Source organism: Panthera pardus, unplaced genomic scaffold (genome assembly GCF_024362965.1).
Source record: "Panthera pardus isolate Hobbes unplaced genomic scaffold, ASM2436296v1 HiC_scaffold_6, whole genome shotgun sequence".
Classification (NCBI taxonomy): Eukaryota; Metazoa; Chordata; class Mammalia; order Carnivora; family Felidae; genus Panthera; species Panthera pardus.
Window position 1 is genome coordinate 139974918 of NW_026526991.1, and position 13905 is coordinate 139988822.

The 13905-nt window shown below is 50.7% G+C and overlaps 1 protein-coding gene and 1 long non-coding RNA gene across 5 annotated transcripts in view; one reads left to right on the top strand and one right to left on the bottom strand.

The window, feature by feature from the left end:
- Nucleotides 1–1223: 1223 nt before the first annotated feature.
- WDR37 (WD repeat domain 37) overlaps nucleotides 1224–13905 on the bottom strand; it is a 63485-nt gene continuing 50803 nt past the window's right edge. For 3 of the 4 annotated variants that reach the window (XM_019460912.2, XM_019460911.2, XM_019460913.2), the window contains exons 12-14: nucleotides 7950–8084; nucleotides 7394–7508; nucleotides 1224–3921 (exon numbers count right to left, since the gene is read on the bottom strand). In XM_019460912.2, the coding sequence (XP_019316457.2) occupies nucleotides 3790–3921; nucleotides 7394–7508; nucleotides 7950–8084 (382 nt within the window). In that variant the 3' untranslated portion in view covers nucleotides 1224–3789. Of the gene's footprint in view, nucleotides 3922–7393; nucleotides 7509–7949; nucleotides 8085–13905 lie in introns of those variants that run through there. The other variant, XM_053895768.1, reaches the window with a different exon arrangement.
- On the top strand, nucleotides 5361–7916 carry LOC128775069 (uncharacterized). The gene is made up of 2 exons (XR_008419686.1): nucleotides 5361–5931; nucleotides 7275–7916. It is a non-coding gene; the product is annotated as an uncharacterized LOC128775069 (long non-coding RNA).

Sequence of the window (13905 nt, forward strand, 5' to 3'; positions counted from 1 at the left end):
AAATATTTTTTTAATGTTTCAATAAAATTATTTTTAAGTTACTCAATACTTCTATAGGATTTCATTCTCAGCTTCTTCCCACCGTCATATGGACTATACAGCACACTTTGCATGTAACAATTTAAGTGTTCCCAATTTCTGAACTTAACTATTAATTTATTAAGGGAAACCAGAAAATCTATGCATAGTGAGACACATCTGAGTGGCATTTTGACGAACTTATAATAATAGCAGTTTTGCCTTTGGGATTTTGTTTTTTTTTTTAATATTTATTTAAGTAATCTCTACATGTGGGGCTCAAACTCACAACCCTGAGATCAAGAGTCACCCACTCTTCCAACTGACCTGGCCAGGCGCCCCGCCTTCTCAATCCTTTATACTAACATGTGAACTTCTAAATGTAACTGAAGACGTGATTGTGAAATTTGGATGCTAATCACATGTTTCTACAGGGTCAGGGAAGAAAGACAAGGAGTCCGTGAACTTCTGCCCTCTGGGGGCTGACTGAAGGCAGGGAGCCCGACCAGTGTAAAGAGGCAGCAGGATGATCCCGGGCCGGGGCCGAACGTCTCCTCAGGTTCCCGCAACCACCACACCGCTTCGCCCACGGGGGACAGCGGTTGAAAGAGCAGCCAGTCCAGATGCGTACTGTCCCCACAGAACGAGCAGGGCCTGCTTTCTGTAAATGCAATTTTTTAAAGACTTTCAAACAAGCTTACTGCAGTAAGAACAGGGCAGACGTCTTATGAAACCCCTGAGGGACTCTGACAACACCTGCATTGTATCAGATTGTTAACTCCCGCCAGACACTGCCGGGGCGGACAAGCATACCTACTTGTCACTTAAAGGGAGCCCAGCACACAGGCAGGATTACAGACCTTTGAAGTCTAAAGTTAAAATTTTTCAAGTGGGCAATACTAGAATTTTCACCAAGGCAAAAAATTTAAACAATAAGTAAAGAATATGGGGCGCCTGGGTGGCTCAGTCAGTTAAGCATCAACTTCGTCTCAGGTCACGATCTCCCCATTCACAGGTTCGAGCCCCGCATCGGGCTCTGTGCTGACAGCTCAGAGCCTGAATCCTGCTTCGGATTCTGTGTCTCCCTCTCTCTCTGCCCCTCCCCCATTCATGCTCTGTCTCTCAAAAATAAATAAAACGTCTTTTAAAAAATTTTTAAATAATAAAAAAAGACTCCTAATAACATAAAATTTTTACAATAGTGATTACAGAATGTGGATTTTTAATGAATTTCATATGGCAATGAAGACATTCAACACTTAAAAACAATTACACCAATACAATAAAAACACTTGCTGTACACAACACTTATAAATGCATACTTTCCCCCCAAAGAAACTTGTTTTTCACAGATTTAAGCAACAAGTGATTTACATAGGATTCTTCAAATTCCAAAATATGTACACAATTTTTGTCTCTACAGAAATCGATGTGCAGTGGTTGAGAAAGAGTGCTGTTTTGTCCAACAACGTAGTTCTTACGAAACTTTCTATCAATACACATTTTCCAGTAACCACACGTTTTCCTTCCATTATCAAATGAAATTCTGGACATGTGAGCATACAGAACAAAACCACTCTCATTTCCAAACACGATTTCAGATGAGATCACATGTGGCTGATCACGACTTAACCTCAGCCACACAAGTACACACATGCACATGGACGCTCACACACGCGCACACACACACACGCGCGCGCGCACGCACACGCACGATCCCAAATCTCCATGACTCCCGAAAACACCACCACTAAGGCCACAGCAGCAGCTGAATGGAAGCACGTCAGAGGACGACGTGGTCGTGATAGTAGGGTGTCCTGCTCCTGAGAACTCTCCCCAAAAGCATGAGGCCTTGTGCCCTCGTGGAGACGCGGGAGGAGTGAGGAGGTCGGCCACTCCCGTTGGCGAGACAGTGAGCAGCTGCCGGCCACAGAGGGCACTAGTTTGCAGAGAACTAAATGGCCATCAGAAATACTTATTTCAAAGCTTCCACTTTTTTTAATCCGGCAGAGATCTGGTTCTTAAGTCTGATTCAACTGTGTTTGTATACGTTTTTCAGTGCTCCTAACAATGATTCTAAGACACCCAGACATTCAAATTAAAACACAACAGGAGCCCAAGAGCGTGGACACACAGATTGGAGGCCTGAGGCCACCCGCACTCTGGCGCTGGGGGTGTGGTGCCCCTAGGTCGGCAGGGGCCAGATGGCAGGCTTCATAAATGACTTTCTGCGCCCCCCAGGCACCGACCTCAACTGCCCGTAGCAGGACGGGTTTCTCCTGGTCCTTCTTCCCTTCCAGACCGTGTCAATCATCTCAAAATCATTCCAGAGAATTTGGGGCTGGAATTCCTCACGAGGTACCACACATGGGACCCGAGCCACGGGAGCCTCAAGTGAGACGCGTTCACTCAGGACCCAGGGCGGCCCACGTGCTCCTCCGCCAGCCGTCACCACCAGAAGTGGGGCACCCACGATCGTCTTCACGGTCACCCTCTTGTGCCTCTCCAAGTGCACACACTCAAAGGATTAAAAATAGGAGGGCGGTACGCAGAGACGGCTCTTCATCAAAACCGTGACTGAGCAAGAAACACGAACTCACAAACAGCGGACAACAGCGAGTCCTGCGAAGGCAAGAGCGACGGGCTCGCCCAGGCAGTGGCAGGGCTGGCACGCGGGGGGCGTCCCGGCTGCTGAAACGGGAGCAAGCTGCCGGCCTGCGACGCATCGCTGCAGCCGCCCCTGCCGGCCGCTATGATTGTCTGTCCTGCCTTCGGAAGTGAACTGGGCATCCCAGCCACACGCAGTGGCGAGACGCCCCCGGTCTCCAAACGTGCTGTTCTGAGGTAGTACTCATTTATTTGCATTGTTGGCTCTCAAACACCACCAAGGAAGTGAACCCCCTTAGAAATACGCAAACCAAAGTGTAGAATAGAAAATAAATAAGGTTTTGTTTTCAGGTAGCAGGCAGGGCCTTCTTCAAAAGGTCAAGTCACATTCAATGGATAAGTCATCTGTAACTTCTCAAAACTGTTTATAACCATGGCTATAAACTAAAGTGCTTTAAATTTTGCTTAGTATCTGAAATCAGTGATTAGAATCACATTTTTGAATTTGCTAACATGAGACCTCAGGAGATTGAAATGATTTTCCACAAAAAGAGCAGAAACTTTTTCTTTTCAAACGACTCTCCAAATGTAAAGTCTGCATCCTACTTCTGTTAGCGTCTAACATCCAGGTTGTTTCACGTAACTACGACGGGACGGAGTTGAAGCTCCGCGACGGCACGGCACACGCTAAAACCTCACGCGGAAGCAACCCTCAAGTCTTCCAGCGCACCTGCCGTGCGTCAGCCAACGCGGGTGCAGCTCCGCAACCTTCCCGGCACAAGGCAGACATGTATGATTATTCCAGAAACGCTACACTCCACCTGCGCCTCACAGTAAGTACGCGGGTTCACATTTAACTCACGCAAACGTAATGCCCGCCTGTCGGCTGTCAGACGCCAGCAACTCACAACACACGACGTGCTACGGGGAAGGGGCTTCGTCTCCACTGCACGGAGGGCGCCAGCACACACACAAGACGAAAATAAAACTTAGGACCATACGTTTTGCTGTACATTTCATGCAAGCTGGGTACAATGAGAAAAGAACATACAAATCACCCTCGTCAGGGCCCGACTCTCAGAAAAAGGGCTTGACCAACAGGAGAAAAGCGGCACCGGTCCACAGGTCCACGGTGAACCACGCGACTAAGGAACGCCGGCAACCTCATTTCTCTTGTAACAACGCAGGGATGTTGATGTTCCAGCCAATGGCTTGCCTGTCAAACCCGCAGGTGAACAGATTGCACATGGGGTGGTCCTCGCTCCACGCCGAGCAGCACACCATTCTTCTGTGGCCCTATTATCACACAAACCAGAATTAGTATATCCTTCCTAAGGCAGAAGCGCAATAAAACCTCAGCCAGATTTACAACTACACGAATCAAGGCGACGGAGTCGAAAGAAAAAAACATTAACGGGCGGCATTAGTCAACACGAGCCACAAACCGTGCACGTGGCAACAAGCTTTCAGCCACGTGCTGCGGAGAGGCCGAGGCGGGGCGAGGGGCGTCAGCACACGTGACCAAAAGCATTTTGTGATTCTTTAATAAAATGAGTAAGATTATAGTCAGGGAAAAAGAATATATGATCAATTTGGAGATTTTTAATGAGCTAGATAATATTTGGGAATAAAATAAATGAAATCCATTCAAAGACCTCAAAGACCATTTTAACAAATAGTTGGCTCAGGTAATAAAGCGGCCAGAAAAATACATTTCGTATCAAATAAAACAAGGATAAAATAAATGATCTTTCAAGTCAATTCCTGCTACCTTCAGGAAGTCCAGCTAAGTTATCAGAATGCTGGAAAAAATTACTGCCAAACACTAGCAGAGTTTTTAGAATGTGATATACCTAGTGTATACATGTAGAGACACAGCAATGCCTTGGCACATGTGAATATACTTCCAGATTAACATGATCACGGTCTAGTGATAAAGTACAAGAAACAGGATTAAGGAAAGCTGACAGAAATTCCAGAAGTAAAAGGAACACTCAGACGAAGGGCACAGGGACACCACCCCCACCCCCCACCCCCCTGGGTGGCTCAGCTGGTGAAGTGTCAGACTCTTGGTTTTGGCCCAGGTCACGATCCCACATTTCTGAGATCAAGCCCCGCATCAGGCTCTGCACTGACAGTGTGGAGCCTGCCTGGTTCTCTGTCTCCCCCTCTCTCTCTGTCAATCTGTCCCTCCCCAGCTTGTTCTCCCTCTTAAAAAAAGAAAGGAAAAAAACAAGAATGGCACAGAAGTTCCCTGGTAAAGCATCCACATGTGGAAAGTGCTCTCTATGACAAAGAACACAACAGTCCACAAAATAAAGTATTGCCAACAGAAACCCACACAACAAAGGGTTTCAAGAGCAATGTTGTTAGGCTTCTTTGTTAAAAACCTCAGAAGAAAGAGGGAACGATGCATCCATTAACTGGCAGTGATCAGGACTCTGCACAGGAACCAGTTAAAGATCAGTCAACTCACGGCACTGCCGACAGAAACCCTCAGGTCAGGTGCTTAGTAAGGGGGTAAGGCAGGGCCAGCCAGCACGCAGAACGCTGGCAAAGCAGCACTCGCCCAGGACCCACCTGGAGTCCAGCCTCCTGTGTCCCTCGGACCCGAGCGCACAAGGACATGCCTGGGGCACATGTGTACTTTAGAAACGCCCCGCCCCCCTCTCAGGTCACAATGTGCACACTGCACAGAGCGCTGCACACCGGCCACGGGCCAGTGTGCTTTCTGGAACAGCTCACAGACACGCTGCACCCAGAGCCTTGTCCCTTGGCCCCTCCAGCGCTCTACAGAGCTCGCTTGGCATGAAACACACTTTTGGGAAACACCACCTGCACTCTCCCCGAAGTAAAACAAGTTCACGCTTCAGCCACCTTCACTCTAGCTACCAATTTCAAATAAGGTTGTTGTTTTGTCTTCTTAAAGTCTGTCGGTTCAAAGAAGCCAGGGCGACAGAAAGCAGGGACTGCCGGCTGTGGTTCCAGGACACCGAGCCCAGCATTTTTCTATCTGAAGCAGTGTCACAAGTTCAGAATTAAGTGAAACGTTACTCATCAATCTTAAAAATAATTCTATTCAACACAACACTTCAGGAGGAAACAAATCCGAGCACCACAAATTCTACAGTTTCAACAGGGCTACCGTGTACAGACAACCAATGCGAGCTGCCTCCACGGGATCAGCACCACCAGAACCTCTCACAACTCCGTACTTTCTCGAGGAGAATGTTCTCAAAGTAGAAGTCGTGCACGCCCGACCTCGTGTTCCAGGCGCAGCCCTCACAGGCCGCACAGCGCCGTCAGGTACCACACATGGGTCCCAGCGTGTTAACGACGCAGCGCACATGCACAGCAGTGACTCTGCAGATGCCAAGCTCGAACCTTCCCTTTGTCGGGGGGAGGTGAAGATTTTATTAGGCACTCTAATTTCACGAGTACCTTTTCTGTGACGCGTACTCAAAGAATAGAGTTTCAAAATGAACTTAGGACAGTACGCATACAAGCCCCGAGGGGGACAGCAGGTGAAACCCCGTGTTGAGGGCAGAGGCCTTTCACGGAGAGTTGGCACCACGTAAAGTCAGGCCTCGCTGACAGCCAACACCCTTCGCCATTGGCCTCTGAAGCCACCTTCGGTCTACAGCTCCTAACACCAGGGCCAGCCTGCGGGTCACAAACCACTCTGTGAGGCTTTACACAAGACGACGGGGGGCGCCTCCACAAGGGGTCGGCAGAGCCATGGCCATGGGGCAGCAAGCGTGGCAGGCACTGGGGGCACAGACGCTGACTGCAGCGTCAGGGGCCACACGAACTGGCTCGCCCACGCGGCTGTCACACTGACACACGGAGAAGGCCATGGGAGGAAAAGGAGGGGGGCCGGGGGCAAGGCTCAGTTAAGCACCAGGCCTGCAAGGGTGCGGCCTCAGCGATGGGGCTTGGGGGGTAGTGGGGGAAGGTGGGAGGGGAGGGGCAGGGGGATGCAGGAGGGAGCGTATGGGGGGTTATGCATCACAACAACATCCACTGCCCCACAGGAGCCATCGGGAAACACCTAAGTGCGAACTCCCAGGTGGCACGCAGGGAATGTGCATCAGCAGGTCTGAGCCGCAGCCACAGCCACGAGCACCACACTCCCCCTCCCCCGCACCGTCTGGGCTGACTCCCAGCAAAGCTGCATCTAGATGGGCTTTTCCCGTCCTGCACCTGCCAGGGAAAGGGCTCTTCCGGTCTGGGCGGGGCGGGGCGGGGCGGGTCCTCTTCTGAAAGAGGCCCCGCGGCCCACACCTCTGCGTCCGAGTGAGGGCGCACACTTTCACTTGCCAAGAGGTGAGGCTGTGATGTCCCGGAGGGGGACCGCCACCATGGGCGCCGTCTGCTCCCCACACGAGACTGGGGGGCAGAGTGCGCCATCTCATTTAAGTTTAAAGACACGTGGCACACTCAGTTCAGGTACTGGGGAACCCTTCAACTTTAAATTTTGTGAGTCCTAAACACAGATCAAGTACTTCCAGTGAAATCTAGCGTCCAATGACAGTAGGAAAATAAGAATGCGACACCTCTGGTGTGTTTATATCGATTACAATTATAAAAGCACTTAAGTCTAGCATATCTGGATAATTTAAACGTATCGTTAGTTTCTCTCTTTTTAGAAAACCTAAAATGACATGGGGCTCGTCGGTCAGTGGTGACCTAGGACGCAGACTCCACGCTGTCCCCAAGGCTCGCTACCAACGTGCGGGGCGAACACGCGGGGCGAAAGCACACCTACCTGCCGGCTGCTACGGGGGAGCCGAGCCAGCCGCACGCCCGACATGTCGAACAGCCTCACTTGCCGGTTGTCGTGTGGGAGGGCGATTATCTTCTGGCCGACGCATACATTGATCCTGCGAAGGAGAGACGAAGTGGGTTATGGATGAAGTCGGGACGGCACAAGTCTCCGAGTTTACAGACTATCACGCGGTGGGAGACTTCGCACCATTCACGCTTCAAGGCAGGGCTATCTGTCTGCAGCGTCAGCACACAGAGACCGAGTCACTTACCTGTAATCACAGTGACTCAAATGCAGCCCCACAGCGTTTGCCCAAAGGTGGCTCATTCTTCTCCTTTGAAGTTCACCGCCCCAGCCCGATTTTATACTCACATTTCAGCACACAGGGGATACTAAATCTGCATAAGGATCAATAAAAAATAATCCCCCCTGCAAAAAATACTTCCCCGGAAGTCTAATGCACTTTTCCAAATGCTCTCTTAAACACCACATGTACATGAATAAAACACTGCATGACAAGCCACCCTCTCAGGACATAACAAGCAGCCCTCTTCACCTGTTGATGGCAGAGTCTGTGCGAATAGTCGCAATGGGGGACCTCATATTCCTTAAATCCCAGACCTTCACGGTGCGGTCATCGCTGCCCGAAACAACATTATCTCCCACGGTGAACACGGCCGAGGTCACGGTGCTACAAATAAAGGGCACAGGTTCAAAAGATCATCAGCAAGTCCCAGGATGCAGACACAAGTCCTCTCCACCTGCGTAATGAGCACACAATCCCGCTGCCAGAGACTGGTAAGGCAGGTGGAAAGGCTACTGGAGACGTGGAAACGGATAGTTGTCTCCGACTCCACTAACTCCTGCTTAAATCTCCCTGTGAGTGTAAACACAATGAGCATTAGAAAAGTACAGTCCGGGGCGCCTGGGTGGCGCAGTCGGTTAAGCGTCCGACTTCAGCCAGGTCACGATCTCGCGGTCCGTGAGTTCGAGCCCCGCGTCAGGCTCTGGGCTGACGGCTCAGAGCCTGGAGCCTGTTTCCGATTCTGTGTCTCCCTCTCTCTCTGCCCCTCCCCCGTTCATGCTCTGTCTCTCTCTGTCCCAAAAATAAATAAAAAACGTTGAATAAAAAAAAAAAAATTTAGAAAAGTACAGTCCATTCTACTCAGCTGTACCTTCTCAGGCAATGGAGCAAAGAGAAGCTACCGGAAGACATCGATTAGACAGAACCTGCCAAAATGTCTACATACTCGCACCTGATAGCACAAATGTAAAAAAAAAAAAAAAAAGAAAAGAAAAGAAAAAGAAAAATCCAGCCTAACTTTCAGTTTAATCAGAACATTGGAGAAAAACCCATTCCTTTAACTCAACAACCACCACCACCACCACCACCGATTCAAAAACGTGCCAAGAATTTAAACAAAACCTTCTCCATGGAAGATTCACAAAAGGCCAAAAAGCCCATGAAAAGATGCTCACTGTCAACCACCAGGGGAACGCAAATCAAAACCACAGCATCCCATCTCACTCCCCTTAGAATGCCTTCCATCAAAAAAACAGAACACAAGCGTTGGTCAGGACGTGGAGAAAAGGAACCTCATGCCCTGTTGGTGGGAATGCAAGCTGGTGCAGCCACTGTGGAGGACAGTGTGGGGGACAGTGTGGAGGCTCCCTGTATAGTTAAAAATAGAACTACCCTGTGATCCAGCAACACCACTACCGGGCACGCATCCCAAGGAAACGGATCAGTACCCTGAAGAGGTACCTGCGCCCCCATGTTCACAGCAGGCAGGACACGCAAACCACCTAATGTTGACACACGAATGTACAAAGAAGATGGGATGTGTGTATGAACAACAGGGCCTTACTGGGCCATAAAAAAAAAGACGGAAATCCCGCTGTCATCACGGGGATGAATGTGGACACCGTGCTACATCAGGCAGTGGAGGGGGGCCCACGTGTGACGCACAGAGAACAGGGGGAGGAAGGGAAGCCCGGACTTGAAGCCAACGGCCCCTCTGAACCCCCGTCTCAAACGCAGAGGAGCGTCAGGCCTGGCCTGGTGCAGAGGCCGCGACAAGCTAGGAGGGACTCTGACGCCCGGCCTCCCCCGTGGACTCCGGTTCTCAGGGAGTTGTGGCCAAGTTAAATTTCAGTGAACATTCTGCTAAATTAATGAAAAAAGTCTCCACAAAAGACCGTCTCACCTTATGTTAATGAAATGCTGAAAGACATTAGGTTTTTAATAAATCACCGTCCTGACAGGTACTGTAGGGCATCAAAGGGAAAAGCTGGCGCGGGGGGCCATGGCTCTCAAGGCACCCTCGGACTCGGGTCCCCGGGGGAACCCACTGTGCCACGACTGCTCACTGGAAAAGCTCAGACTCTGCCGAACTCCAGCCGACTCATTTATCTTGTCGCCGAGAGCAGCCGGGCGTGTGCTTCCAGCTGACAGCGCACTACCTTCTCACCGCACACCACTGGCCGATCTGGAACATTCCGCTCCCTCCGCGGGTCTCAATCACCGGAGAGACTGTAATGCTAGCACTCCTCATTAGGACTAACAGCTGTCTTCCCAGTCACACAGAGACACAAAGCTGTTTTGCATAACAATCTGCCGGAATTTCACAGCTAAGAAATAAAAAAAAAAACACACGATGTGTGGAAAATGCTGGCCCGGAAATGCCAAGCAGTGCGCTCTCCTGGCCCCACATCAGAAACAGCGCAGAGCCCCCCGCTTCTCACCTTTCAGATGGAGCTCCCCGCAAAACCAAGAGATCCGTTTGCATCAGAAAGACAGAGCAGAGGAGCAAGCACTCAGGCAAGGGCAGGGGCGTCCTCTGGACGGGAGTCCGCCTTTGAAGGGCGTCCGCCTTTGAAGGGCGCATCCAGGAGGAAATCAGTGTGGCCCATCGCCCTACCAAGGACAGGGCAGTGTTCATGACATCCCTGCGGCCCAGCACAGGCCGGCAGGACAGACCACACCTGCCGTCACGCCTGCACACAATGGAAGACCTGTCCTGACCACGTCCTCCCTGGCTACCGCTTCCCACTTCCCAGACCGTCCTTTGAAACTAAGCCCCGCACAGACGAAGCAAGTCCTCTGCAGCCTGCCCTAACATGGAGGGTCCTGGAGAGCACACGCACTGTGCCCGGCCCACCCGTGTACTCCTCAGTGCGCACATGACGCACATGGGCCTGTGTCTTAAGATCTCAGACAACTAAATGGAAAACAACCCTTTTCCAAATGATACATTTCTGAATACTCCTTGATGGCGAACTCTCAAAAAGGCAGGCCCTAAGATAAACATTTAAAGGAAAAGTCACACTTGTGTCACATCTGGTTCGCTTTCTGGATCTAGAATTCAAATGCTCCCGGAAGAAAGAAGTTAAAGCAGCGCCAGCTCAGTATCCAACCCGGTCCCCCTCCTCCCTGAGCCTGTCTTCGGCAAACCGAGACGTCGTCACCGACAGGACCGAAGTGCAGGACCGCCCACTCAACGGAGCAGGTCCCGCTCGCCTCAGGGAACATGCCACAGCGAACAAGGTGGAGTGAGGACACCCCGGTGGGGCAGCGACGGGACAGGGGCAGTTTTCGGGCAACAGTGTAACTGTGACACTGAAACGTGCCGCTGCTGGGACTTGTGACAACACTTCGGAGAAGCTTCGCGATCACCAGGGTCATCATGCCGCAGCGATGGCTGCGAGCGGCATCACAGGTGCATCAGAACGGTGCCTTTCGTTAACCAAGCTCTCCTCCAGCGCATTTTATTAATTGAATCAGTAACTTTTCCATAGAGTATTCAAAGATGGTCATTCTACACAACTTGATTTAAAGGGGTTACAGAGATTTTTAAACAAGGGGGTTACAGAGAAGTTAAACTTAGGAAGATTCACAGGGTAACCTCATGCTTGTAGTATCAAGGGCCAAGGCTCTGATTTCCTTTCTGTGAAGCCTGGTCACTATTTCATTCTGATCAAACAATGTAACAGCCAAGCATAAATAAGTTTCGAACATTTGTAATTACATCAACAACTGTGACACGGGGCACCTGGGGGGCTTGGTCGGTTAAGCGTCTGACTCTTGATTTCGGCTCAGGTCTTGATCTGGGTTCGTGAGATTTTGGCTCTGCGCGGTCAGCAGGGGGCCCGCTTGGGATTCTCTCTCTCCCTCTCTCTGCCCCTCCCCTTCTCTCTCTCTCTCAACATAAACAAACATTAAAATACAAATAAGTTAGGCGAAGAGTGATCTCCCTCAGGTTTTAATAACCTAACTGTCCATTCCCTTAGTTTCTGAATTCAAGACTTTGCTAGTTACGTGCTGATGCGCTCACAGCCAGTGTCCCAATGTCAGCATCACGTGACTCTGGGCATAAAAACTAGGATGTGAACAATTTAAAAGGCTTCCCTTCTTTTTTAAATCTTCCAAAAGGAAAACTGTTTCTACATCAGCCTTGAAATAATAGGATACAGAAAAGCCCTGTTCATCAGAATAACCAGGAAAATTGAAGTTAGAAAGGTATTAGGAACCGTAAGATTTTTACTCTCCAGAAACTGCAAAGTCGAAGAGAGAGCGCTCTTTCCTGAAGAAGCCCCAGAGGGCACGGGGCCGTCCTGGATCTGAGGTGAGCTGTCACGGGCCTGGGAAGACCCCTCTTCTTCACCTGGACGTCCCTCACACCACAGTGGGGGTGACTCCACGTAAACCCGGGCTGCGGGCGCCTGAGGGCCCTTGTGGCCCGGGGACCGTGTGCAAACACGTTTCAGAACTGGGGGTGTGAGCGCGTCCACCAGAAGTGGCACAGGACACACGGAAGATGATACACACATGACATGTGGACACATGCACACGCATGTGCTGGCATACCCACCAGACGTGACACTGGCTGCACGGAACACGACGTGTGTGCGTGTGTGTGTGCATGAAATGAGCCAGAACTGAGCTCTGACACAGAAGTGACGCTCCTTCAACTCTCTGAGGAGCAAGTGTCCTTTACGCCAGCATATGACTTACTCACGGAGGGAGCCTGAGGGGCGAGACACCCTTGGCACCAGGAGGCACCCGTGGGCCCCACACTCAAGCACCCCCTCACTCTGGAAGGTCAAAATTAGCTACCAGCACCGCCTTCCAACACCTCACATTTCCTTACTCATCCAGAGGAGCAACCCAAGCGATGGGCCCCGGTTTTTTAACACATGTGGAATTCACACTTACCTTCCCAGGGGGCCCGGTGTTCACAGCCCCTCCCCCAGGACAGGTGCCGCCTCGGCACAGGGCACTGCTCTTCACCAGACATGTCACGGGCATCAGCAGTCACGGTAACGTGGGTGGGGGAATGCCACGCACACAACAGGAAAGCACTTTCATCTGTCAAGTTCACTAAGCTTCCGCCACACTATACTCCCTTAAGCAAAGGTTCCGACTCTAAAGCTGGTGACTCTCCAGGACTGTAAGTCTTGGAGCCCCATCCACGCATCAGGCAAGGAGCCCAGGAGACCAGCGAGGGAGGGGGTGCAGGGCTCCCCAGTGCCGAGTCTCACAGCAAGCCTGCCTGCACTCATGGGATTCCAGGGACCATTGTCACATGACACCCTTGACAGTATCCAATCACCTCCAAGTCCGTGCATCCCACGCTGACCCTTGGACAGCCCGCCACAGCACGCTGACGGCAACCCACTCCTCATACGGGGCTGTCCTCAGGCACACCCGCTGGTCCGAGAAGCTGACTTTGCACACGCTGTTCCTGGCCCTCCCTGCAGGGACGCTTCACCAGACGGGTAAGGGGGGGGACATAGCACTCAGTCCACGGGAGATGCCAACACAGAAAAGCACTTCCAGGGAGCCAAACCTAAACACTCAGAGCAGAAACAGCACGTAGGAGGTCGCTGAATGCACCCAAAGTCCCTCTCAGAGCACCCACTTAAGACGGTCTTTTTTTGGGAATGCAAGCTGGTGCAGCCACTCTGGAAACAGTATGGAGGTTCCTCAAAAAACTAAAAATAGAACTACCCTACAACCCAGCAATTGCACTACTAGGCATTTATCCACGGGATACAGGTGTGCTGTTTCGAAGGGACACTTGCACCCCCATGTTTATAGCAGCACTATCGACAATAGCCAAAGGATGGAAAGAGCCCAAATGTCCATCAATAGATGAATGGATAAAGAAGATGTGGTATATATATATACAATGGAGTATTACTCCGCAATCAAAAAGAATGAAATCTTGCCATTTGCAACTACGTGGATGGAACTGGAAGGTATTATGCTAAGTGAAATTAGTTACAGAAGACAAAAATCATATGACTTCACTCATGAGGACTTTAAGAGACAGAACAGACGAACATAAGGGAAGGGAAACAAAAATAATATAAAGACAGGGAGGGGGACAAAACACAAGAAACTCTTAAATATGGAGAACTGAGGGTTACTGGGGGAGTTGTGGGAGGGGGGATGGGCTAAATGGGGGAGGGGCCCTAAGGAATCTACTCCTGAAATCATTGTTGCACTA